At 47.6% G+C, this 25,424-nt stretch overlaps 9 protein-coding genes across 9 annotated transcripts; 4 read left to right on the top strand and 5 right to left on the bottom strand.

Annotated features, from left to right (window-relative positions):
* Positions 1-172: 172 nt before the first annotated feature.
* On the bottom strand, positions 173-2,484 carry GLAREA_03845 (uncharacterized protein; the record flags this gene model as incomplete). Its single annotated transcript, XM_008084098.1, has 2 exons — positions 173-2,409; positions 2,472-2,484. The coding sequence occupies 2 exons, from the start codon at positions 2,482-2,484 to the stop codon at positions 173-175; spliced, it is 2,250 nt and encodes a 749-aa protein (XP_008082289.1).
* Positions 2,485-3,387: 903 nt separating this feature from the next.
* On the top strand, positions 3,388-4,161 carry GLAREA_03846 (P-loop containing nucleoside triphosphate hydrolase; the record flags this gene model as incomplete). The annotated part of the gene is made up of 1 exon (XM_008084099.1): positions 3,388-4,161. The coding sequence occupies one exon, from the start codon at positions 3,388-3,390 to the stop codon at positions 4,159-4,161; it is 774 nt and encodes a 257-aa protein (XP_008082290.1).
* A 1,084-nt stretch (positions 4,162-5,245) lies between these two features.
* GLAREA_03847 (WW) lies at positions 5,246-6,314 on the top strand (the record flags this gene model as incomplete). Its single annotated transcript, XM_008084100.1, has 3 exons — positions 5,246-5,334; positions 5,394-6,184; positions 6,238-6,314. 3 exons carry the CDS (start codon positions 5,246-5,248, stop codon positions 6,312-6,314), a joined length of 957 nt encoding a protein of 318 aa, XP_008082291.1.
* A 367-nt stretch (positions 6,315-6,681) lies between these two features.
* Positions 6,682-7,508, bottom strand: GLAREA_03848 (uncharacterized protein; the record flags this gene model as incomplete). Its single annotated transcript, XM_008084101.1, has 3 exons — positions 6,682-6,860; positions 6,920-7,012; positions 7,067-7,508. 3 exons carry the CDS (start codon positions 7,506-7,508, stop codon positions 6,682-6,684), a joined length of 714 nt encoding a protein of 237 aa, XP_008082292.1.
* Positions 7,509-8,112: 604 nt separating this feature from the next.
* GLAREA_03849 (uncharacterized protein) lies at positions 8,113-8,707 on the bottom strand (the record flags this gene model as incomplete). The annotated part of the gene is made up of 3 exons (XM_008084102.1): positions 8,113-8,396; positions 8,447-8,575; positions 8,629-8,707. 3 exons carry the CDS (start codon positions 8,705-8,707, stop codon positions 8,113-8,115), a joined length of 492 nt encoding a protein of 163 aa, XP_008082293.1.
* A 2,156-nt stretch (positions 8,708-10,863) lies between these two features.
* Positions 10,864-12,627, top strand: GLAREA_03850 (PLP-dependent transferase; the record flags this gene model as incomplete). The annotated part of the gene is made up of 6 exons (XM_008084103.1): positions 10,864-10,968; positions 11,023-11,106; positions 11,268-11,371; positions 11,449-11,704; positions 11,750-12,412; positions 12,466-12,627. 6 exons carry the CDS (start codon positions 10,864-10,866, stop codon positions 12,625-12,627), a joined length of 1,374 nt encoding a protein of 457 aa, XP_008082294.1.
* A 1,038-nt stretch (positions 12,628-13,665) lies between these two features.
* On the top strand, positions 13,666-15,814 carry GLAREA_03851 (MFS general substrate transporter; the record flags this gene model as incomplete). The annotated part of the gene is made up of 9 exons (XM_008084104.1): positions 13,666-13,789; positions 13,842-14,180; positions 14,239-14,500; positions 14,548-14,817; positions 14,877-14,952; positions 15,000-15,067; positions 15,131-15,309; positions 15,357-15,587; positions 15,654-15,814. The coding sequence occupies 9 exons, from the start codon at positions 13,666-13,668 to the stop codon at positions 15,812-15,814; spliced, it is 1,710 nt and encodes a 569-aa protein (XP_008082295.1).
* An 892-nt stretch (positions 15,815-16,706) lies between these two features.
* On the bottom strand, positions 16,707-19,172 carry GLAREA_03852 (MIR; the record flags this gene model as incomplete). The annotated part of the gene is made up of 5 exons (XM_008084105.1): positions 16,707-17,350; positions 17,401-18,160; positions 18,215-18,767; positions 18,822-18,955; positions 19,029-19,172. The coding sequence occupies 5 exons, from the start codon at positions 19,170-19,172 to the stop codon at positions 16,707-16,709; spliced, it is 2,235 nt and encodes a 744-aa protein (XP_008082296.1).
* A 1,082-nt stretch (positions 19,173-20,254) lies between these two features.
* GLAREA_03853 (MFS general substrate transporter) lies at positions 20,255-23,316 on the bottom strand (the record flags this gene model as incomplete). The annotated part of the gene is made up of 6 exons (XM_008084106.1): positions 20,255-20,658; positions 20,706-21,418; positions 21,469-21,951; positions 21,999-22,076; positions 22,131-22,628; positions 23,276-23,316. 6 exons carry the CDS (start codon positions 23,314-23,316, stop codon positions 20,255-20,257), a joined length of 2,217 nt encoding a protein of 738 aa, XP_008082297.1.
* Positions 23,317-25,424: the final 2,108 nt, after the last annotated feature.

A 25,424-nucleotide genomic window follows, 5' to 3' on the forward strand; every position in this document is an offset into this window, starting at 1 on the left:
ATCTCCTATGCCGTCTACTAATCCGCTATGCAGATACTATAAAACTAATCAAAATCCAATAACGTCGCTAAAAATCAGAAGAGACTCTCCACTAAAAGTACTCCAACGCTCATATTCCCAAACCCAATTGCTCCCTTTCTCCGCTATGTAAAACCTCTCACTCCGTGCCAGATCAAAACCTATCCCTGCTCTCGTCCCCAAAGAGATAGCCAGCCTCGAGACAATAAGCACCGCCTCCGACCATCCCCTTCTCACTGCCCCAGCAAACCACGCTCGCATCCACGATTCCGCTTAACACGCCTTCCATGGCACCTAATACTCCCCAACCAATAAAACTAGCCACCAAACCTACAACATAAGCATACGCGCTTCCTCGGATGCCAGCGCCGCCCGGGACGGAAATCGCGAGTTGACGTGCTGTCGCAACCCACCCCCCGAAACCGAGGGCCATAGCCATGATGAAGCGGGTGGCATGGAGGAGGAGCTTGGCGAGTCTGTAGGGGATGAGTGGGGTGTTCTGGTTGCGGGAGTTGAAGGAGCGGGGTGTGAGTGTTGTGGTGGGTGTTTGGGGAGTTAGGAAGGTCATTTGGCTTAGACCTCTGGCGGAGGTTGAGAGGGGTTGTGAGTGGATTGCTGCGTAGGTTAGGGTGAGAGGATTGGTGAGTGCTACCATTGGGGTTGGGAAGAGGTTGTAGGCGAAGATTGAGGCGAGACCGACTAGTCTGGTGGGTAGGATGAGGAGAGGAAGTCGGATTATGAGAGCGACGAAGGTTGAGAGACAGATTGTGCCGAACAGTGTTGTTGCTGAATGTTGAAGAGCAGACGTGACTACGTCCCTTGAAGCTATTGTCGGTGTAGCATTTCGATGGAAATACCACTGAGAAACTGTTGCTGCTGTGGTTGCTCGCTGTATGCCATTGATAACGGACAATGTCCAAATGTACATCAAAACAAAGTATACTCCTAACCACCAAGTCGTAGCATCGATAACAAAGCCCGTCAACGATTTGTTTTGGTGGCCACCAAGGAAGACTCTGGTAAACATGCCCAACCACATCCAAGTCCATGCAACGATCGCAGCTAGAGTGACAAATCCCAAACCAAGAAGGGCTGGTTGCGCCGCCAAAATTCGTGAGGCAAATTCCAATATACCAATAGCCTTGGTCAAAGCATGCCTTCCCTTGTATATGGTGAACAGCCATATCACAGCGAAAATGGCAGGTATAAAAGATAGCCATCGCATGGCTTTATCCTGTAGACTGGCTCCCCCTGCTGCACCCTTATAACTTGATACCATAGGATACAGTGAAAATGATATCAAAATCACAGGTACTGCGAGTACTATTAGGTGTACCAGCGGCCTCACGAAGGACCTCAACAAGGCGAGCCAGACCAAGGAGACGATAACTGATACGACCGTATCTACGGCAAATAAGTGAAAGGAGGAGTGCAAGGTGGTGTATATAGTGTCGCCTAGATTTTTGCCAGGCGATGTGTGTAGAAACACTAGGAAGAAGGTAGCGAAGAGCGATCCTAGACAGATAAGGAACAAGGAGCCCCAGAACATATCATGCGTCGGTGATTCTCCCAGTGTAGCCACTATCGTTGCCGGTACCGTTTCCACGGAGCTAGGCGGTCGAGGGAAATGCCTGCCTGTATTTGCTTCTAAATCTCTATCTCGGGACTCTGACGGTAATCTGATCGGTCCTGTCTTGGGTGTTGACCTAAATTTCTGGAATGGCGGAGGGCTCTCGTCGAGTAAAGCTTCGTTCATCAAGTCATCTGGTGGTTCGCTGTCCTCGATGGTTGACTCCAGTCCAATATCCTCCATTCTATCTTTGCCTTTACTGCTCGCTTCACTTCGACCTCTTCCCAAGTCCTCCGCTTCCTCGCTGACGGTTTCTGGAGCTTTACCGCGCCCTCTCGTGCTTTGACCACCGCCGTTCCAACTTGACCTAATCCCTCGTCCACGGCCCCGGTCATCTGCCAATCTTCCATCGTCCTCTCTACTTGTATCCAGGGAAGCTTGGCTCCCTGCGTGCTCTGTTTCCTCGCTTTCCTCTAATCTTGTAGGGGCAAATACCCTCCTCGACCGCTGCAGCGCAAAGAAGTCTGATGTCTCCCTCTCCCTTTCCTCCTCATCATCCTCTTCTCGGAAATCATCTCGGGCACTGTGAAATAGCGGCGCGTCTGCTGGAGCAGTGCTGTACCGTGATGCGAAGTTGAAGTTCGCCGCGGATTGGTATGGGTTTCCCAGCCGTTGAGGATACCCTCGTGCAGTGCTTTGTAATAACGGATTATTTGAGCGTCGATAGCGGTCGTTCGGGTTTCGAGGGGGCGTCTCGGTGTTGTCGGGTTGGACGAAGTTCGAGATGCGGGACTGGGACTGGGCTAGGAACCGCGAAGCATCTACAAAGGTCAGTCTTCTGAAGTCCACAGCAATTACAATAGTGGCTTGGAGATCCCCTTACATTCTGAGAACATCTTGAGGCACCCTCTTCAAATATTCCGTATGGTGGTGAAGGCAGAACAGGCACACGAGCACCCAAGGTGCTTTGTACCTGATAACGCTTGACCGCCCCAGTGCTCCTGTTTGCAGCTCTTTATCCTCGGGCGTAAACCGAATTTGCGAGTTCTCGTGAATGTTTGACAAAGAGATTATTACTCGTTGTCACCGGGAAATGCTGTTACAGCTAATCGGAATCGTGTCGTAAATGTGCTTTGGTGTTGATGTGGTGATGAGCAGCACCTAGTCATACTGTGGACGAGGCAGAGGCAACGAGGTGTGCACTGTTCAGGTGCCGTAGCCTGCCACTAGCAGCTGAGGCAGAACAGCTTAAATCCTAGACAGAAGAGCTCAGGTCACCGAGGTGAATCACAACCTTGGAACCTGAAGGGAGCGAATGGCCATGACAAAGCAACGTGAACATCGGGTGCTCGATAAGGAGCCGTGAGTGTCAGACTGCAAAATGACCTCCATTCTAAATCCGAGTCTCAGTACTACAATGCGGCAGCTGCATTATATACGACGACTTGATATCTTGACCTCGAAGCGGCTATCCCGCACCCGCATCCCAAGCTGACAGCCTCGTCCGTGCCACATGGTTCGGTGATAGTGGAGGTGCAACCTGGAAGCTAGCTTATCCATGACATCTACCACCAGAGCACAACAACGTGGATTGTACACCAGAAAACAAACAGTGTTACACATTATCAACAATCATTACAATTCGCACCAGTTACGCACATCTTGCACGCTGGTTTAGATTGTATAAACAGCGATTAGATCGCACAACGACGTTGCTCTGGTCATCACGGCAGACTCTTCCAACTTTACCGATTCAACGAACCGAGTCGCGTGCTGCATCTTTCCACGTCCAAAAACAAATGTCGTCGCTGTCATGGGATTATATCGCCAAACTCGTGTGTATTGGAGATAGCGGGACAGGAAAGAGCTCCCTTACCATTCGTCTTTGCGAAGGACGTTTCAGTCCGCATCATGATGTTACCATTGGTGTCGAATTTGGATCTCGAATCGTTCCCGTCGGACCTCCGAATGCAGAACCGCCCAAACCCAAACCAAGTATCTCGCGCGACCCATCCCAGGTAGAAATATCAAGTGGGTTGCCGGAGCCCAGACGCGCAGTACCAGAAGTCGAACAGAAGCATATGAAGCTCAGTTTATGGGATACAGCTGGGCAGGAAACATACAAGAGTGTGACGAGGAGCTACTTCCGTGGAGCTTCTGGAGCGTTGCTGGTGTTTGATATCTCAAGGCGACCTACCTTTGCTCACGTCCAAGATTGGCTCAACGATTTGAGGCAGATTGCGGAGCCAGACATCGTGGTGGTGCTAGTGGGAAATAAGAGTGATTTGGCAGCAGGCGACGAGAACAAAAGAGAAGTGACCAAAGAAGAAGCTGAGGAATGGGCAAAGAAGAATGGCGTGCTTGAATATGTTGAGACCAGCGCCAAGAGTGGTGAAGGTGTTGAGATGGCTTTCGGACGAGTGGCAGAAAGAATTTACCAGAACATCGAAGCCGGGAAATACGACTTGAACGACAGACGATCGGGAGTGAAAGGCTCAAATGTCAAAGGTGCACCACGAGGAAATGTCAAGCTTAGCGCGCCACCGAGAAGTGGTGGATATGGATGTTGTTAAGACTCTTCATCGTTGTTGGTTGGATAAGGTACAAGTACAGTCTTTTCGAGGCGTTGGGAGCATTTAGATACACCAAAGCATTTGGGCTGGCGTTTCAGCGATGCATTTCAGATTGTATACAATAAGTTGGATGAGAGCAATAATAACACGATGGTCTTTGCTTTAGATCATGGGTCTCGAGGTGTTGTGATATTCTTGAACTGGGATTGGTAAGTGAGAGATATTATTCTTGTCACTCCATGAGTTTATCGCAGAAGTGAGTCCCTACCAAACTCCTTGATCCTGAGAAAACTCTGAAGCTCTCTGGACTTGGACAAAATGTCTACCTACTTAGCTAGGCAACAATTTACAGCTGTGCAATTTAGCAAAATTTACTGAAGTCAATGTTGGACGGCAACTAACTAGATATTCCTACAATTCCCAGTTCGCTCCAGAGGTAACAATTTTAAGATTGTTACAGATGTTTCTATGCAGTATCTACTTGGAACAATCTTGCATAGCAAATTCCCAAGTGATGACCTGAACGGTATTGTCTCTTATCGAACTTGGGTAGCACCTTGCGACGTTTTGATTACTTCAAAAATACTTCAACGGCGAGCGTCTCGTTCCAAAATCTGATCGAAGGTTTCACTATGGAATTGCGCACCGCGTTAAATCTATTGTCCGAGAGAATGAACATCTGATACTACTCCCGAGGTCGAGTACGACAAATGGTGTGGCGGAGCTGCTTGTTCTTTCGTACGCCACATTACGCAGGGTGATCTGACGATCCGGCGCCACGGGTATTATGCCAAGGACAACGCGCATACAAATCATCATACGCAAGCAAGGACTCGAGGGGCAAGTATATGTGGAATTCATCATCCGTGAGACCATTTCTCATCTTCTACTTACACATTAATCGTCTGAAAACTCTACATCTCCTCGCTATCCGCAGCTAATTTTTATCAAATTGATCACATCTGTCTATTCATCAGCACTCGAACACATCACTTTTAGAGCTTCGCTTTCTACCCCGCCAGCCGGAGATATATCTGACAACATCAATCCAACTACAAGTACGAGCTTCACATCACACAGCATTATGAGCGAATTTGCGCCGCCCTCTGGGCCACCTCCTCCAAAAGTTCCAGAAGGATATAAAGCAATTTGGAACGCTGAATACAAAGAATGGTTTGCGCCCACCCCGCTTGATCGCATTAGCTATAATCAACCATCTAACAATCACATAGGTTCTACGTCAACATCTACACGAAAAAGTCGCAATGGGATAAGCCTACCGAACCAGCTTATGCCCACGACGAGAGCGCTCCCTTAGGCCCCCCACCAGGATATCAAGGTGGAGGTGCAGGTGCGGGCGTAATGGGCGACACCAAAGGCAATCCCTACGACACTCACAATACACAATCATCAACTGAATCCGACGCCGCATTGGCAGCGCGCTTACAAGCCGAAGAAGATGCTCGCGCCGGCAGCTCAAGTCGCGGCAACGCCTCAAATGATTATTACAATCTATCGTCATCGCCTGGTCTCGGACAAGGATACAACAGTCAACAATCTCAACAACCAAGTTACGGACAACCGGGATACAATAGTCAAACTCAATATGGAGGACAGCCGCAGCAGAATTACCAAGATCAATCGCTCCCTGAACGAGACCAGAAGAAATCAGGCGGTTTTCTGGGGAAGTTGTTGAGTAAAGCAAGTGGTGCGAAGACGGGCGGCGGGTTCGGGTCGCATGGTGGTGGATATCCTCAGCAGCAACAGTATGGATCTCATGGAGGATATCCTAATCAAGGGTATCCTCAACAATACCCGCAGCAGCAGTTTGGTGGAGGTGGTGGGTTTGGTAGACCTGGGTACGGTGGTGGTGGGTATGGTGGTGGATATGGCGCGCCAAAGAAGAGTGGTATGGGCGCTGGTGGTGCGGCTGCACTAGGTGTTGGTGGTGGTTTGGTAGGTGGTATGTTGTTGGCTGATGCGATGGATGATCATGATGATCATGAGTATCAGGAGGGATACCGTAAGTTTGCGTCTGGGATTTGTTGATGTTATATCTTGCTAACAATCTCGTAGAAGATGGTGCCCAAAATGATGATTATGGAGGTGGAGGCGACGATTTCGGTGGAGGTGATGATGGCGGTGGTGATTAAGAGATCTGTTATGAAGCGGTTACATTGTACGATGTAGATAGGTGGATATGCTAGCCTTTGTGATTTTATGCGACGCTGATTTATATAATATCATCTCGTTGACTTACAACTACATTTTCTCCCGTAATGTGATAAACAAGATACATGGGATTCCGTATTGGGTACGCAACTGTTTTACAATACGGTTTGATTTAGTCAAACCAAGAACAGCAGTAGTTGAGCTTTAAAGAGAACATGTATATCGTGGTTCTTCGACTCAGTGCTGAATCTACACCACATGTCATCTTGATCCTCTCCGCTTGAGATTCTATTTCCACTATCTCATCCCAATGTACAACTCCTTCTCGTGTTTCCCTTCCCCCATAGACTACCTCGTAACTCCCTTCTCCGTAATAGCATTTTTCTTCGGCGTACTCGTTCCACTGCCCGAGCTACCAGCCAACCACGCCGCAGCATCAAAGTTCTGAAGCGGATTCGCTGCCTGGTTTCCAGAGAGCGGAGAGGACTTTTGTCGTTCTTCGAATTCGGCGCGGAGTTCGGGGTCCACTGTGATGTATCAGTACTTGGTAGAACAGGGAGATGAGGAGGGAGAGGAGGAGACGTACTGTTATCCATCAAATATGGCATGCCGAACACGAGAAGCATACTTGCTCCTGCGATGAGGATCATTGGGTTCTTGAAAAGACTTAATGGGGAGACTAGATGGGTTATTAGCACATATCCCCTTCACATCGCCTTTGAGCAACACTTACACCCACTCCTCTCAAGCAAATACTCCTTCCCCCCCACACACCTAACCCCAAACCACCTTACTCCCCCCTCAAGCACCTGCACCTCCACAACCGGCCCCTTATTATCCCACTCGTTCCCCCGAAACGTGCCCCATACCTCTACAATCTCCCCTCCGCCTACCCCCTCGCCGGCATCGCGTACGTCCACGCGCAAAGGCGCGAATACATGCGTGTGCGCGTGGATGTCGAGGAGGTAGCTGCCGGTGCTTACGTTGCGGAAATCGAACGTGTTGTCGATGCGTAACGGTGCGGTGTAGGTGTGCAAGAGGGTGGTGAGCGAGGCGTGGGTGCTTGGGGGGAGGAGGGAGGGGTTGGCGAGGGAGGGGGTGGTGGGGATGGAGATGCGGAGGTGGGTTGCGAGGGTTAGGGGGAGGAGCCCGAGGAGGAGAAATGAGATGTGCATTTTCGTTGTTGGTGGAGTGGTTGAGGTTGATGATGGAGAGCTGGGCTGGAGCTTTGGGTGGCTTTACTAGCGTGGTTTTTTCGGGTCGTGGGATTTGGGGTGCATGAGATGGGGATGGGTTGGCGACGCGGAGGTTGGAATAAGGTTGGAGGATTTGAATCCTTTAGATTGATTTCGCTGATCCTGGTGATGTAATACGATACATCATACATATATTATCTAATTTTGGTTGTTGCCAAAAATTTTAATCTTCACGAAAGCCAGTTTCGTGTTCTAAAAGCATGTGAAAAGCCAAATATATGTATATCCCGTCCAAAGGCATCAAATTCATTATCTAATTGCCAGCAAATGTTACACGAAGAGCAGTTACATCTTGCTTCTTCATCGTTACTATTTCCATCTATAGCCCGACACAAATTTACAATATCGCATCCCAAAGCTCCAGGTGTACAAAAATCCAACTTAACGAAGCCACAAAAAAATGCTTCATGAAACCGTCAAGGCCTCATTGTCTAAGAACTCCTCTTTCCAAACCTCCCAAATCTACAACCTCTCTCCGTTCGTGAAATGTGTTCTCGTACCAGTTCTCAAAGTGCGTTGGACTTCATGGAGCAACCTCGCGTTGGATTGGGGTTTGAGTCATGGTCGACTTCTCGTCCTTGAGTCCCTTGAAGCCGCTCTTGAAGACCTGGAGAGCAACGATGGTGGTGCTTCCGGTCCAGAGGAGCCAGTTGAATGCAGCAAAGACGGCATCAGCACGTGCAGCTGCGCAGACCGATCCACGGCAGAAGAGGAGTTTGCCGATGAATGCAGCGAGTGCGACGAAACCTGCGAAGTAGAAGAGGGTGTTGAGGGCTTCAAATGCGAGATGGGCATATGGGTGGGATGCTATGAGGTTTTAGTAATTTGTTGAGTATTTGAGGCTTGGATTTACTGACCCTTTTGCATGAAACGAGGAACAACTTCCAAGTAGATCATTGAGATGAAGGAGAAGACCGGTACAAAGACCAGAAAGTTGATCTGAGAAGGAGAGGTGGTTAAGGTGTCGACATCGTACCAGTGAGCAACTGTAAAGATAGTTAGCATATATTTCTGGGTCGTTTTTGTTCCAGTTCCATACCATATGCTGATAATCCAAGAACCACAACCGAAAAGACGAATTGGGCGATGCGAAGAGGAAGTAATAAACCGAAAGGCATTTTGTGTGATTTGAAAGTTAAGATTTTGTTGATTTGATGGAGTGACAGAAATGCAACCGGTGCCAAATGAATGATAGTAATGAACAGTTAGAAGAAATGGATGGTCTTTGGACGAGATTGAACAAAAGGGGTAGAAATGAATAGGAGTCGCAGACCACCACAAATTAGAAAAGTTGGGAAAAGAACGGATTGTATGGCTCTCTTCTATTAGAAGATCGAGGCATAAATCTGGGGACTTTATTCTTGACCCCTTCTGTGTCATTTCGAAACACGCATGGTCGAGGACCAGCATGGGTTGCGTTGGCGTTGGCGAATGGGGCAACGCTTCGAAACCAATGCGATCAGACCTTTGAGAGGCAAGCGATCTTTTCCCCAAGGTTGGTAAAATAGGACAGGAAGTATGCATATGATTGGTTAAAGCAAAGGCTGTACCTGCTGCTGTTCGACTCGTGAACGATATGCATTTTGAAAGACGGTGTTTCTTCTGGCGCGCGTTGGGGCTCATGAACTCACCAACCTATCTGGTTGATCTGCAATGATAGAGATCAGATACTTCTTTACCATCAACAGCCAGCTCTATCCTTTCACTCCGTAGACTTTGACACTCAACGCTTTCCACAGACCGACAGCCCTGCTCATAGTAACCTCACCATAAGCATTTTTGCCAATACTTTCGTCCGATAGCACTGACCAAATCCACAACCCAAGACTTGTCATGCTTTTCCAAAAGGTTTCACAGACTCTTTTGGTGATGGCGCGAACTTCTTCGCCATACAAATGGACGAGACGGTGAAACGGGGACGCGATGCCAATTTTTGCCCAGAAGTCTCACGGGTTGATGCTATCATTTTACCATGGTTTTCTGATGGAGACTCGGAAAATGTAGCACTGCCGTGAGGCTCAACCGCACGTACCGCTACCTCTTTGAGGTCTTGGTATTCTTGATATGCTCTTCAGGCTGTCCGTCCGAAACGTTGATACACGAAGTTCAATGATCTTCGGAGGCGCCAAGGTAGAATATCAGAGAATGGGAAGTCGAGGATTTGTAGATTACTTCGTATTTGGCAAGAGAGAAGAGCGTGGACACACGACCCGTGAAGAAGTAACAACGTCTTGCCGATAGATGATGCAGCAGAAGAAGAACATCAAGTGCTGACTTCTGCTTTTCACACAGACGTATCTTCTGCAGCTGGTCTCGATGGTAGTCTAGTGTACCTCCGTACCCACCTTACAACCAATGCTCAGCATCCTTGAGACAGCAGAAGTGCAGTGTCCAGACAGGTCGAGAAGACAAGAGTTTTTGACGGCGTCGAGTGTGATGCTTGACCTGCAAGACAAGATTAATTCCTGTGTCCATGCGGCTAGACCAAAGCTTGTCAGAGCCTGAGAGGATGCTATCAATATGTCTCTGTCCTATGGTTGCCCTCCTCGCATGCAAGAGCTTGTAGGTTGCCTGGAAAAATCAATAGGGGCAGCGGAAGGAGAGACCCCGTGACAAGGTATTCTAGCTCCCACGTGATCATCATATCTCCTCGACAGTGGAGACCCGGAGAGGATTTATTCAACAGTCAGCAGGTACTGTACCTTTACAAAATATAAAGGCGTTATCTGCCACACTTTGTTGGTGCGGCAAATATCATCCCATTCAGCCCTATTTCGTTTCCCGAGAGTCGGGGAGACATCTGCAATGTCGGAGCTTGCTAAAGCCAATCGTGGTCCTGTGGGAGTACCCCTAGAGACGTACCTCTTTTTCCAGCTGGAGCTTTCCCCAACGGATCTTTTTTTCTTAAAGTCAGAGCTTCTGGAATTCCCCATCCCTTGGGCACTGAACTTTGTCTGCCACAAAAGCTGCTGAAGCGTGGTCATTCGGCGATCAAAGAAGAGCCATTTCCTTGTGCGATGGCGTGATGCGCCGACTCCGTGGGATTGAGGGGTTCTGGTAAGAATGCACCTAGCTCCAGTTACCCCACACGCTTGGGACCAGCAAGTACAGCTTTTTCTTCAGGTAACATCAACACTTCTCCCACCCGTTCCCCCATTTACTCCAAATTCTCCAATCTATAAGGTAAACGTACCCGCAGATCAGTCTACACATATAAACCTGGGATCCCGTTCTTTACTATAACAACTCAATCACATTCTCTTGAACTTTCACCATGGCTCCTCCCGAAAGCACTCACTTCGAGACTCTCCAGCTGCACGCGGGGCAGGAACCAGATCCTGCTACCAATGCTCGAGCTGTACCAATTTATGCTACCACCGTAAGCATTACATTCATGGAGTTTATTGTTACTGGCAACTAATTTGCAATACAGAGCTTTACTTTCAATGACTCGGCCCACGGCGCAAGACTCTTTGGCCTTAAGGAGTTTGGAAATATCTACAGTCGAATTATGAACGTACGTTGTATCACTTCTCAATATGTGCAACATTGGGTGCTTGTCTCACCACCTTTTTGGTGGCTGAACATTTGCTGTCCAGCTCCGGCGTGGCTTTTCGCGATCAGCACGAGACCAATCTACTTCGGCGTGAATTCGAAGGCTGACAATCCATCCGACAGCCTACAGTTGATGTCTTTGAGAAACGAATCGCGGCATTGGAAGGAGGAGTGGCAGCTGTGGCAGCAAGTTCAGGACAAGCTGCTCAGTTCATGGCAATCGCTGCGTACGGGGTTTTTCCTATCAATAATGGGCGATGTACGTTGGTGTCATTAATGATACGTGCTTACTAGATCATTCCAGGATCGCCCAAAGTGGAGACAACATTGTTTCCACATCAAACTTGTATGGAGGAACCTACAACCAATTGAAGGTGTTCCTGCCACGACTAGGCATAACCACTAAATTCATTGATGGAGACAATCCGGAGGATTTCGCCAAAGCGATTGACGACAAAACAAGAGCCATTTACATCGAGTCCATCGGCAATCCGAAATACAACATTCCAGATTTTGAAGCTATTGCGAAGGTTGCTCACGATAATGGAGTTCCTTTAATCGTAGGTACAAATTCTGTAGGTTTTGACTTGTGCTAATGCGGCTAGGTTGACAACACCTTCGGAGCTGGTGGCTACTTTGTTCGTCCAATTGATCACGGTGCAGATATCGTCGTTCACTCTGCTACAAAATGGATTGGTGGTCACGGCACAACCATTGGGGGCATTGTCGTTGATTCGGGAAAGTTTGATTGGGGTAAGAATGCAAAGCGATTTCCCGCAATGGTGGAGCCATCTCCAGGATACCACGGACTGAAGTTCTGGGAAACCTTTGGTGCTATCACTTTTGCTATTAGAGTTCGAGTTGAAATTCTCCGCGATGTGGGCAGCTCATTGAATCCATTTGCAGCTTTTCAGCTAATCCAAGGAATTGAAACACTTTCACTGCGCGCAGAGCGTCACGCAACCAATTCGTTGGCTCTTGCGAAATGGCTGGAGAGCAATAGCCACGTTGCCTGGGTGTCGTATCCTGGATTAGAGAGTCACAAATCGCACGAGCTTGCCAAAAAGTATCTACCAAGAGGATTTGGTGGCGTTCTTAGTTTCGGCGTCAAAGGAGGTGGAGAAGCTGGAAGTCAAGTTGTTGATGGCTTCAAGTTAATATCCAATTTAGCGAATGTCGGTGATTCGAAGACCCTCGCCATCCATCCATGGTCAACCACCCATGAACAACTATCTGACGATGAAAAACTAGCGTCAGGTGTAACAGAAGTAAGTTTTTGCCAAAATTACCTGACCGTTATTGGATGTTGACATCATCATAGGATCTCATTCGTATCTCCGTTGGGACAGAGCACATCGACGATATTATTGGTGATTTTGAGCAATCTTTTTCAGCTGCCGCCGCTGCCAAAACATCTGGCGGTAAGGAGGAAAACGCCACCAAAACGGGCACGGCGGATACTGACGCCAAATTGGTTGTCTAGATCTCCACATAAAAAGTTCACTTTGATCTCGCCGTTTTCCTGATATACCTTTGAAGCGAATTTGTTCTCCTTTGGGTCGGTGTTCGCGTAGTTCTTATCGAACTGGATGGTGCGGATATGCAGTGATGGGCTAGGATCTATCATACGTTTATTTCAGAGGCTACCAGCAGCAAATCAAATTTGTGACAACCATCTATTCCATCTAGTGAGAATACCGTGGAGCTCTTAGCAAACTGTGCCGAGATTCGGCCTTGTTGGCTTGTTCATAGGTTATCGTTTCTTGATATTTCAACTCTTCCAATCCATCCTTTTCAGACACTTGTCAAGCCCATTCTGCGTTGACGGCGGTCTTGCCGCACGATGTACCGCCAACCTTACAAGCATTGATGAAAGTTAGGGTTATAAAAAAACATCAACTCAAGTGGAACGGATAAAGATTGGCTACGGGTCTAATTATTGCTTTCAAGCTAGCATGGCAGTTTGGCCCCACAATGAGATAGTTAGGCTGACTAGGTAAGTTGGCTAGGTTGACTAGGTAGGCTAACTGATATATAGGAGATCTTGAGTAAACCACGCATTCGGCGCTGCTCTATATTACACCGACCTCGCCTTGATGCACGTCTTTTGTTGGACAAAATAGTTTATCCACAATATCAGCCTCATACGTCTACAGGTAAGCAATCACTTATACGTCGGAATTGTGACAGAATGACACTGTGCTATCGCACCTCCATGCTAGTTTAGGAAAACTCGCCGTTGACGAGCCGAGTTATGAGCATGAGCAAGGGCACCTGCGTTCAGTGGTCAGTAGCATGCAGTTTTTAGTTTACCCGGAGCTCTGGTAAGTTTGGTTGAAATGGCATTGCGGGGTCTTATGTTTTGATGACCCCACATGGTACCTGTTATGCAGAGGTAGGTGGTGTTACACTGGTGGGTGTATAAGGTTCTTGTCGGTCCTCGCATTTTTTGAAGATTAGATATCGCTGTAGTGCTCATTGTCTTTTATTTCCTCCAACGCAAAGAGAACAGACCGACAACATGGGACTCATCAATCTAGGCAACGAAGGAGACCCAGTTCTCACCCGCCTCGTTGAAGAAGACAAAGTCCCCTGGTACAGAAAACGCAATCTTAGGCTGCTCTATCTTCTTTTATATCCTACATGTAAGTACATTCTACCAAATAAATGTGAGTTGAAGCGCTAACGTTTAGACAGGTATGGGTATCGAGATCACATCGGGGTTTGATTCCCAGCTTATCAATGGAGCACAGTTCATCCCTCCTTGGTTGAAATGCAAGTCACATCCCAGAACTACGAATAATCACTTACGATCAGCAGACTTTGGCCATCCGAGCATCGACGTTAAAGGAAACCACGTCCATGTCATTGACGCACCGCTTCTGGGTATCATTTCAGCATGTTACAGTCTTGGTGCCATTTCCATGGTGCCCATCGTTCCTATGGTTGCACAACGGTTCGGTCGTCGATGGTCAATATTCATCGGCTCATTTATTCAATGTGTTGGTGCTCTAATGCAAGGATTTTCCGTTCATGGTAATTACACTCATATTTTTCCAAGTACTTCTGTGCACAGGCTCACATAATCTTCAAGTTGGAATGTACATCGTCGGCCGAATGATCCTCGGCTCTGGAATCATATTCTGTATAGTCAGTGGATCAGCCATGCTCGGCGAGCTTTCGTATCCCAAGGAGAGGCCAATGATGACATCCATGTTCAATGCATCATATTTCGTAGGCAGTCTCATTGCCAGCGGTATCATCGTGCGTACAGCCCTAATCCCCAACGACTGGGGCTGGAGAATTCCAAGTCTGTTACAATGTGTCCCATCTATGCTGCAAATGGGTCTTGTCTTGTAAGGTCGTTTCACCTGACCGCCCGTCCTCGCTGACCTCTTCAAAGCTTTCTTCCAGAATCCCCAAGATATCTGATATCCAAAGATCGCCACGCAGAAGCGTTCAAGATTCTAGCCCATTACCACGCAGAAGGAGACCAGGATTCTATCTTTGCGAAGGCAGAGATGGCTCAGATCGAAACGACCATTAAACTCGAACTCGAATCGGCGAATCTAAGCTGGTGGGATATGGTTAGGTCGCCTGGTATGAGGAGGCGTACTTTTATCGCTATGGCAATGGGATTGTATACACAGTGGTCTGGGAATACTTTGATCTCGTATGCATCCCAACCCAACATTTCGCCACAACATAGACAGAGGTACTAATAGATTTCAGCTTCTACCTCTCAAAGATTCTGGTCTTGATTGGATACACCGACACGTATACTAAGACTATGATCAATCTTGGCCAAGTACACAACATCAAATCACCTTTTCTACGCTCGCTAACTTCTGGCAGACAGCATGGTCTTTTGTAAACGGCACCGTAATAGCTCTAGTAGCACCCCGGTTCCCTAGACGCGTAATGTAATAAACTCTCCGCACTCTCTTTCCCACGCCATTAGACACTCGTTGTTAACATTTATTCAGGTTCCTCACCGGCGCCATAGGCATGCTCTTAGTAGTAGCCAGCTGGGCAGCAGCCCAAGCACAAGCCCAAAAAGCCCTCGAACACGGAACCACAAATCACGGCGCTGGCATCGCCGTGATATTCTTGATCTACTTCTACTCGGTCTGGTATAACATCGGCAATAACGCTCTTACATACAGTCGGTCCTCCCCTCCCTTCCTCCCCTTCTACAACTAACCATCCCAGCCTACCTCATCGAGCTCTTCCCCTACGCGGAACGTTCTCGCGGCATCTCCATCGAACAATTCTTCGGCCGCGGCGCCTCATTCTTCACGAATTTCGTCAACCCCATCGGAGTCGATGCCGCGGGCTGGAAATATCTGCTCATGTACCTTGGACTGCTTGTTCTTGAGATCCTTACTATATGGTTCTTCTATCCCGAGACATATGGACGGACGTTGGAAGAATTGGCTTTTCGTAAGTTGATTATCTTTGGGTGTTTAGGAGGAGTGTGAAGGGGGAGTGCTAATATGTGTGACATAGTGTTTGAGGACCGTGATGTCGCTGAGAAGGCGACCGTTGCTGTGGAGAAGACGATTCATTATGGTGGAGACCATGATAAGGATGCGATGGATGGGGAGCATATTGAGCGAGGACAGGAAGTCGTTGTTGATGGTGGGGAGAAGGGGAAGAAGGTGGATTAGGCGAGGTGGGTTGGTGGTACTGTGACGGGTTTGGTGAGACTATGATGCTGGGGGGAAGAAAACGCATGAGGAGACGGAGGAAAGGGAGAGGGTACTAGCTGAGATTAATGATGAAGTAATGGAACGCCATGAAGTTTTCATACTTGTTGTAAGCAACCACGGTTGATAGAAACGTCTGAAGCGAGCCTATGGCAATCCGTTCTTGCGGTAGTCAAGATAAGTGGCAGTTGAAACGCGAAATTCTTTCGATCAACACATCGTCTTCCTTTCGGTAAACAAGAATTTTCTGAGTTCGTGACAACAAATCAGCAGGTAAGTACCAAGTATTTTTGTGATTACATTTTAGCTTAATAGCATAGCGAGGCGGTTCCGTCGCCGATTCTGTCCGTTGCGAGCAGTCCAACTTGCTCAGTAGTGTAGTAAGTATCTTTGGTCTCGGCATAGTCTTTTGTGGACATTTCATTATCATAGCAAGCTCACACAGATACAAAAGTATGAACACGCTTTTAATACATCTATTTTCACACTATACAAAAATGAAGAAGCCATCAGCCGATTACTGAACGAAGCAGTTCTCGCTAAAGACTTCCAAGTTTCGTTCGCTAACGCCATATCTAAGGACGGCAATCCCTTTCCTCCTACTCCCTTGACACACACAATGGTATGCCGTGTATGCTTTTCCCGGAATAGATGAGAATTTCGACACCTGTATTGGTGTTTGTGACGGGCAAATGAAAGATTTCGAGGATAGTAACACAATGATTAGCAAGAACAATACGCGTATCTATAGCGCAAGTTCCCAGACCGAAGAGCCTTCCTCCTATGCCCCCGTTTTTCCGGCGTCGTATTTTTTAATATCGTTCACTCGTGATATTCGAAGACCAATGCCCCCTTAGTCAGTGACTCTCCAGTTATCGAACCATTTCATGTAGCTGTACTGCTTGTTTGGTCCAACCATACCCCATGAAATAGGCATGAAGAAAATGTAGAGTCCGATGGTAGTGGCGTATAAGATTCCGTACAAAAGATACTGGATGGCCTTAGACTGAGGCTTCAACACCCAATCCACAACAAAGCCGAAATTCAAAATAGCGAAATAAAGTGCTGGGTAATAATGGTGAACATAAGTGACACGGGCCATGGCGACGAATGGAAGGTAGTGGAGGAACCATCCAAGAATTGGGTAGAGTGCCGCATAATGGATCTGGTCAATATCGGCTTGCTTGAGTTCGGTGTAGCCTCTCTGCCAGCGAATCAAGTACCAAACCACCATGAGAGCAGTTACACCAAGAGTAGCAGTAGAACCCCAGTAAACTAATGGGTTTCCGAGAAGGAAGTACTTGACAATAGAATCATCCCAACCGCACATTCGAAGACCGACATGTAGCAGTGGCCATTGCCAGAATTGAGATGCAAGGTCATCTTGCTTGTCGGGATCTGGAACAAGAGCGTTGTTGGACGTCATCATGGCAACATTAAGATGAATGAAATCCTGCAAGAAAGGGGATTTGTAGGCACCAGCATCAGCGGCAGGCACTTGAGGTAAAGTTAGCATTGCGTGATTGAGGGTAAGGAAGAGCACTTACGCTTGTCATTCCAGTGGGCCTCAACGTTCCAGTGAGTATAAACGTCCTTTGGCTTGTTCTCCTTTGTACAGGTGACTTCGATCTGTTTGAAACCCCATTGAGGGAGGTTAACATTGCCCGCACGGAGATAGCAGCCAAGGGCGGTGTGCTTGAGCCTGAAAGCGGTGGTCAAAGTACGGACTTTGCTACGATCATTTGAGGCAACATCCCTAACAACCTCCATAGTCCAGTGATCTTTTTCGTCTCCAACGGTGGTGTTACCGTAACAAGATACTTCCTTATCGGCCTTGGTGACTGGGGCGGATACATCGTGAGAGTGAAGGTTTCGGCCAGTCTGGGAGTGGATCAATCGCAAAACATCACCGTCCGCCACGAACTTGGGATCAGCCTCCGCGTTAAACTCTGGCTGGTCGCGGTTTGGATAAAACCACCATTCGTTGTTGGAATCCTTGTGGTGGTAACAAGTGATTTGCTGTTGAGTAGATCCTTCAGGATATGTCTGTACGTGAGAATGGAGTAAACCACCACCATAACCCATGTTTTTGATGGTCGCTCGGGATCCGTATGCGATTTCGAGAGGGCTGTCTTTTCCAACCTCGGTGCCTCTGAGATTGGCTTGGAAGAGGGAGCTCATTTGAGCGTCGCCAGGACCGCTGTTCTCCAAAATGGCGAAATGCAAAGCGAAAGATACCATGTAGACAATGAGGGGAATGATTATTAACCCAACCACTCTAGCAGCTAAGTGAGTTGCAAGGTCCAACTATCAAAATGTTAGCTCCCAGTCATCTAGATCTCCACAGAGAGTATTCCTTACCTTTGGCATTTTGTAGTCACCAAATTTGTTCCAGAGATCCTCGACGGTGTAAAGGCCGACCATAGCAGTAACAAAGAAACCAACCCATTTGACACTGCAGACACATCCAATGCTGACTCCAGTCAACAGAAGCCAGAGAAACCATTCGGCACTGAAACTCTTGTGTTGAAGACGGTGGAATCTAGCCCAGCAGAGTACTGTGGTGAAGGTAAAGCACAAAAGCATGGAATCTAAGAGGATGAATCGGCTGATAGTGGTATAGGAGTTTTCGCATAGAACCATCAAAGTGACAAACCACACGGCAGGTCTTTTGAAGTTCAGCTCGCGGGCGGTGTAGTAAGCCATTGGGACACAAACAGCTCCGAAGAAAGAGTTGAAAGCTCGCATAAAAGTGTAGTTGAGCTCATCGGGGTATTTCTCTCCAGACTTGAATTCGAATGAGCCATTATATCCTGCCATGTACCCGGACAACCCGACCAACATCTTTCCGAGAGGTGGATGGACATCGAAATAGAATTCGCGTTTGAGGTAATGAGAGCCAAACTTTCCAAAACTGTAGGACGATTGTTAGAGACTTCGAGTCAATGCCACAAGGGGTATATCGTACTGAGCTTCGTCCCAAGTCACAATGGGTGAGAGGCCGATCTTGTATAATCTGGTAAAGAAGGCAAGCACCGTAAAAAGAACTGGCGCTATGATGAACTCCCATTCATCCAGGAACTCGATGAATGATTGTTCTTTCTGTTCGAGAAATAACATTAGTACTGGCACTAATGGACAAGTTGGGTTGGGCTTTTTTTCTAGCTTTACTGACTTTCTTTAACTGAGTCTTTTTCTCATCCAGCTCTATTCTGTCTACGAGTCCCCCATTTGCTGATGTTGAGGGAACATTTCGTCTCCGTGTAGCCGTATCGAAGTCTGCGCCAGTCGCAACAGCCTCTGACTGCGAGGACGCCATGTTGCAATCTGTAGAAGCTCACTGAGCTACGAAGACGCCAAAGAACCCCCTAATGATGGAGTTCGCAGACTGCCGAGATGGTTGGCAGATTTGGGATGTGCAGTAGACAGGATAAGTTTCCAAAGCGTCGAAATGAAGATGAACGGGTCCGGGGTGAAGCCGTCTGGGAATTACAAAGGATATTAATTGGCGAAGTTGACCATTGCCGCAGAAAAATTGCGGATGGGAAGATGAAGGCTCGGGCGGAATCCTTAAATGGTCCTGGCCTGAGATGTCTCTGTTGCTGAAAGAAAGAAAGAAAGGAGACGTATGAACCAGTCGACAAATTTAGAATCGCGTTTACTCTAGCGGCCCCTGCCAGTTTTTGATTGCACGTCCTCCCGCTAAGCCTCGTGTTGATGAGGGGCCAATGGGTTTCCACATGTTGCCAGCAAACTGGTAAAGATTCATATTAAAAATCGCAAATGCATCTGCGAAATGCTTCTCATAATTATCAAAAGTTAACAGTCTATGACTTTGATTCCCTTTCTGTTATGTCTCCTTATTCTCCCTAAAAATTCAAATATACCAACAAGTAGCTGAACCCCTATCGAAGCCGCGTTGGTCCAAGATCTTAGCAGGGTTTAAGCGAGTGTAGTTAGGCAGCTTCCGTGTGGACTTAGCCGGAAAATATAGGACACATCTCGAGTCTTCAGAGCATCCCTCGCAGCGCTGCGATTGCGGCTGAAGACAAGCCTCACATTTGAGCAACCGCCACTCATTGCCAACAGAAATGGTGAAAAGCACTAGTGTACTTAGCAAGGGAACCAAGGATAGTATCCAGACCTGAGAGAGCTTGCTGGAGTTTGGAGGGGCCGTTAGGAGCAACTAGCGTCGACCTAGATACTCCCCTAGACTTGTGGTATTCGACGAATTCCTGTTGATTGATGTATGGATAATCAATAATCATTTGTTTATACAGTATAGTGCTGATTCTAATCATGCTCGAACGTTGCCGCGATGCCCTATCGCAGGCGTGTGAGCGTCCACATTACGCCCGCTGTCTAAATATCCAGTTTCAAACCACATTTTGGGGATACACCTTACTCCTCCTCTTGATCCAGTGGTTTGTATGAACCACTCTTCACACTATCGCCGTCACCTTTGTTTCGAGTGACCATCCGCGAAATCCATCCTCCAACACCTTCACCCCCTTCTTCGTCAGCAGCATACTGCGGTTTTCCGTTCCGGATTGCCACATGAGGAGGGTCAATATCAAGACCTGGAATAGCATTTGCGGGTCCTAGACCGCTGGAAATTCCAGGCGATCGGCCAAAGCCTCCTACTCCTCTTCTGAGATCCATTGAAGGTACTGGAGAGCTTGCGCCTAGTAATGATCCAGTTTCGGCTCTGGTGATAGGAGTCGGCATCGCAGTAGTGGCATCGCCGAATAGCGTGTCCATATCCTCTAATCTGACACCTGCGGTTTCCGGATAAATGAAATAAACTGACTCTTGATTAGCTTGATAGCCAAGCGGGGTCGCAAATACATACCAACAACGAAACTTGTAGCGCAGAAAAAGGCATGCAGTAGATATAGTCGCCACGTGATCCATACTTGTAGGACAGGAGTCATCTCACCAACAAGCCAGTTAAATGCCCAGTTAGTAGCCGTAGACAAACTAGCTCCCTTAGAACGAATGCTCAAAGGCAGAATTTCTGGAGGATACAACCAGGGTATTGGACCCCAGCTGTATCCAAATGCAGCGTTGTAAATCATAACAAAGATGACAACAAGTGTTGGCGTCGAGCGGATATCTAGGTAAAGGAAGTACGAAATCGAAGAGAGTGACAGAACCATCGCCACGGCACCGCTGAGGAGAATAAATCTACGTCCCCATCGATCGACGAGATACCAGGGCGGTACGGAGGACATCAGGTATGTGATACCGTTGATACCAGTCATCAGAATTGCATCACGACCCTTCCAGCCCGCCGATTCAAAGACGTAGGGCGCGTAATAAGAAATGACGTTGATCCCGTTGAGCTGGGCAAAAGCTTGAGCAGACATGGCAATGAATACTCGTGTACGATATCTGCGGAACATATCTCTGTAGGATTTTTCACCTTCTTGACGTTGTAGGAGGACATCCATCTTGATTTCGCGGTATTCATCTCTGGCTTTAGGATTGTGGATATCTCCACCGCCATAGAGGTTGGCAATGACAACAATACCTTCTTCGTCATGATCGTTGTCCAACAACCATCTGGAAATATTAACAAGTGTTTTTGACAGCTATAGATCCTCATGACTTACCGAGGTGATTCCACAATGATCAAGCTACCGACTCCAAGTAAGGCACCCATCACACATTGCATCAATAGAGGGACTCTCCACGAATAGTCGCTTTGGATGTAACTGCAGAAATAATCGACCCAAACGGATGTTGCATATCCAGTGATGTTGCCGGAGAATTCAATACATGCTAGCTTGCCACGATTATGAGGTGGAGAAATTTCGGATTGGTAAACTGGAACGATGGTTGACAACATGCCGACTCCAACCCCAGCAATAATTCTGCCCAACATCATCATTGGCATGCCGGTGGAAAAGCTTTGAAGGGCGCCTCCCACGAAGAAGATACAAGAGCCATAGAGAATGGTCTTCCGTCGTCCAATAATGTCTCCGACTCTCCCGACTACAAGAGAGGACATGAAAGCGCCAACTTCAAGTATGGCAACCATTGTACCAATCTCTCCCCGAGTGGGTTGGTTGAAATAGTCTTTGAAAAAAGGACCTCTGGGAAGACATTAGCTAAATATTCCTAGAGAGTAGCTTTTACTAACGTTATTATACCCGACATGACTCCCTGATCATAGCCAAATAAGAAAACACCTAGTGATACAAATATGCTCGTGAAATATCTGCAGGATGTCAGTAAGAGGTTTCGACAGCTCAGCAGTCATCATCTTCCTTACACTAATGGCTTGCCGGTCAGGCCGTGCATCTGCCTTTCTCCTCCAGACATGATTGCGGCAATCCAGTGTTCGGCCTTGCTGATACGGCGCGCCGCGGAAGCAGGAATCTCAATCTCCTCTTTAACGACTCCAGATCGCTGGCCTTTCTCTCGACCGTCGTCGATATCTTCCGAGTAGTGGACCTTCTTATGCCGAGCCGGTCGTCTCGATGATGCTCCAAACACTTGCTCGTCAAGGGATGCTCTTAATCGGATGTGCAAAGGATCCTCGTCTGCCAACTGCTCTGCCAGATCACCAGTATCACTCCAAGATCCAAAGTCTGAATCCGAAGAGGACCGCGAGAGTGAAGACCGGCGGCCCTGCTTTTCGTCTGAGTGGGTGCCCAGTAAAGAGGCCGTATGCTCGTCCGTCCGGGAGGGTTGGGACGATAAGGTTCTCAGAGGGATATTCGCAGGGCGGCGGGAAGAGGAAGAAGAAGAAATGATGAAGGTCGGTGAGCTGTTATGCAGCAGCCCAATCTGCGCAATTCAAGTTCTAGGTGGGTTGTGTAAATGGGGGAATATGGATCGAGTAATGGAATTCGGGGGTGGAGCTGTTTGTGTGTCCCAAGGCAAGTTGGTTGGGCAGGCTGTGATGCAATCCAGGCACTGACTACTGGCTTTTTTTCAGGGTCTTTCGATCGGTATCGGGCAGTCGGCGCAAAGCTACGAGGTGACCGTACACATGGGGAGTGGGAGAAACGGCGCGTGATAGGATGAATCGCGGTGAGCACTCAGAGAGAGTGAATGTGACCCTTGCGTGAAGCTTTTGATACGAGTCTGTGTGAATTGACGATGTCTTGCGCCGGCGATGTGGTAGAACGCGTATGGTTGAAGGCTGCAGATGATTAGGGGGAATGAGCTGGGGAAGTCCACCTCGAATCAGCCCCAAGGAGATATGACACCTAAGTTGAATTGCCAAGTAAAGCACGTGACCAGAACCTTCAGATGACACAGATACAGAGTAGTCTATGTGATCCACTTCTACAAAATAGTTACCGCCGCCACCAGCGGGAACTACAAATGTCAAAGCTAAGTTGGAACGTATCGGTGTTCGATTTGGTACAGAATATGGAATAGTCGGGGTGGACCGAAACGTCCGCTTACCCACCTCTTTGTTTTTCGGTAGAGCTCGAACTCAACCCCATTATTCAAGTCGGAACACTTTCTCGCGAGCTCTTAAATTTGACGATGAGCGTGAGGATTTCATCTGTTAGGAATATGTGTAATATCTACAAGACAAGATATGGTATGTAATCTTATGCAAATACGTCTCTAGGTAATGTCAGGCTCACGCTGATACCTAATCTGATACATTTCATACTTTCCCTCAAGTGACGACTCAAAAAACAGAATGAGCGAGGACGTTTACTTCCTGCACGAAGTTCCCTGCAGCCCAGATACAGCCATCTATCGTCGGTAAGCGTACTAGGTTTGATAGACGATAAGTCTCCTATCGTAATCAGAGGTAGATCGTTGACGGTGTGTAGTTTAGAGTTTTCAACTAGCCAGTTACCAACCACCTTCGCAACAGAACTAATGGATCTCGGCCCTTATAAATGAAATTCTTACAGAGACAGCCTGTTAGCCTCTGTGGTCTCTTAGTCACTAGTACATAAATACCGTATATAACGTGGCACTTAATTGTCATAGATGGTACGACATATTTAGGTATATGCTCTTGCAGGAAACAAGCGAGCACCAAGACTACACATCTACCGACACAATCGAATGGAAGAACACCCTTTTGCTGACATCGTAGAGGGCTTTTACTTTACATCACTTTAGGTATCTGAGAGTCTTAGTGTACGCGGCAATGAAACACCACTCCTTTATTTTGCTCCTTCTCAGTCGCGGCGAGGCTGTGTGGCCAAAGGTTGCGGTTCCACCGACCCGAGGCATAAAAGGAGGAAATTGAGAAATTGTAGCGATGGATCGTGACACCAAGACTTGTCAGCACGGCAATACAATGTATATGCCACGAAACTCCAATATACAGCCTTACCTGGGAAGTACAACTCTATGTGAAAGGGAAATGTAATTCAATATCGTGCTTGCAGAAGTCTGGACGCTTTCCTAGGCTTTTGCCAGAGTTAAGCGAAAAGATCCATCCCATCTTTCAGATGAATACAACTCGAGCATACGAATCATGATCTACTTCAAGGTACCAGTCCACCATCTATGACTTTCAAACGATGATCTTTGCTAAACATCCTAAATACTGGAGACTTACGACGTTAACCTTGTCTGTGGGAGGGAAACCGTAATAAGTAAACTTGGAGTAAATATTGTCCCGCAGCTAAAAGCATGATGCGATACCAGGTGAACCCCTCAGTCTACATCATGCGATGAGATTGCCCCAGCTCAAGGACATTAACTTTAGAGCCGCGTGCTGATTACCATCATGGTTCGTGATAGTCTATGGCAGATCATTAGGACCCTCCTCTAGAACAGCTGATAAGAGGTCACGATTATCTCTATCTATCGTCCCAACCCAGATTTCCCCATGTTTGCAACATTAGCTGAAAAATACAAGATCTATGCGGTGTTGAACAGCCACAACCAAGATTTCCATCATGCTACAGAGCCGAAGTGTGGCGCCTGCACAGAATCATCCGTTCCAACCATTCGCAGCATTATGGGGAAGGAGGCGAAAAGTTCAACATGAAACACATCTCACGCGATTCTTCCGGTCATAGAAATGTTGCTATTTTCGCCAACACGATAGCCTCGTTTTCGCTCGCCATACGATCGTGGGGATAGCAGCAAAGAAGGGCACAGACTAGAAGAAGGCCCACTAGAAGATGCTTTAGATGCAGACAAGCGGAATAAGATTGCAAGATCAAAAGCATGAAGCGCTTCCTAAAACAGCTATCTGTGAATACGGAGTATATCGTAATCTGAGCTATCCTTCCGAATCTTTAACCAGTCTAGGCAATCGACAGCTGGGTCCAGGTATTATTCAAGAGGCTGGGTATAACTAAAAACCTTGGAAGTGGACACCCTTGGCGTTTTTGGCTCTGTGAGTGGTCTGAGCCGTCAAATTTGACCTCGCTTTAAGCGAAATCAAGTACTCAAGGGGGCTCGTCGACCGTTGTCCATACAACAAGTCGACAGCTGGCACCACTTCACCTCGATACCACTCTACAAACCGTTCTCACGTTTTCGCCTTCCATCTCCCCGTCAAAGTCCAAACGCAAAATCTGTCTTGCGTCTCTACTGCATTGCGTACCGCAATTGCGACCTCATCTACTCG

This window comes from Glarea lozoyensis (assembly GCF_000409485.1).
Source record: "Glarea lozoyensis ATCC 20868 chromosome Unknown GLAREA2, whole genome shotgun sequence".
NCBI classification, from domain to species: Eukaryota; Fungi; Ascomycota; class Leotiomycetes; order Helotiales; family Helotiaceae; genus Glarea; species Glarea lozoyensis.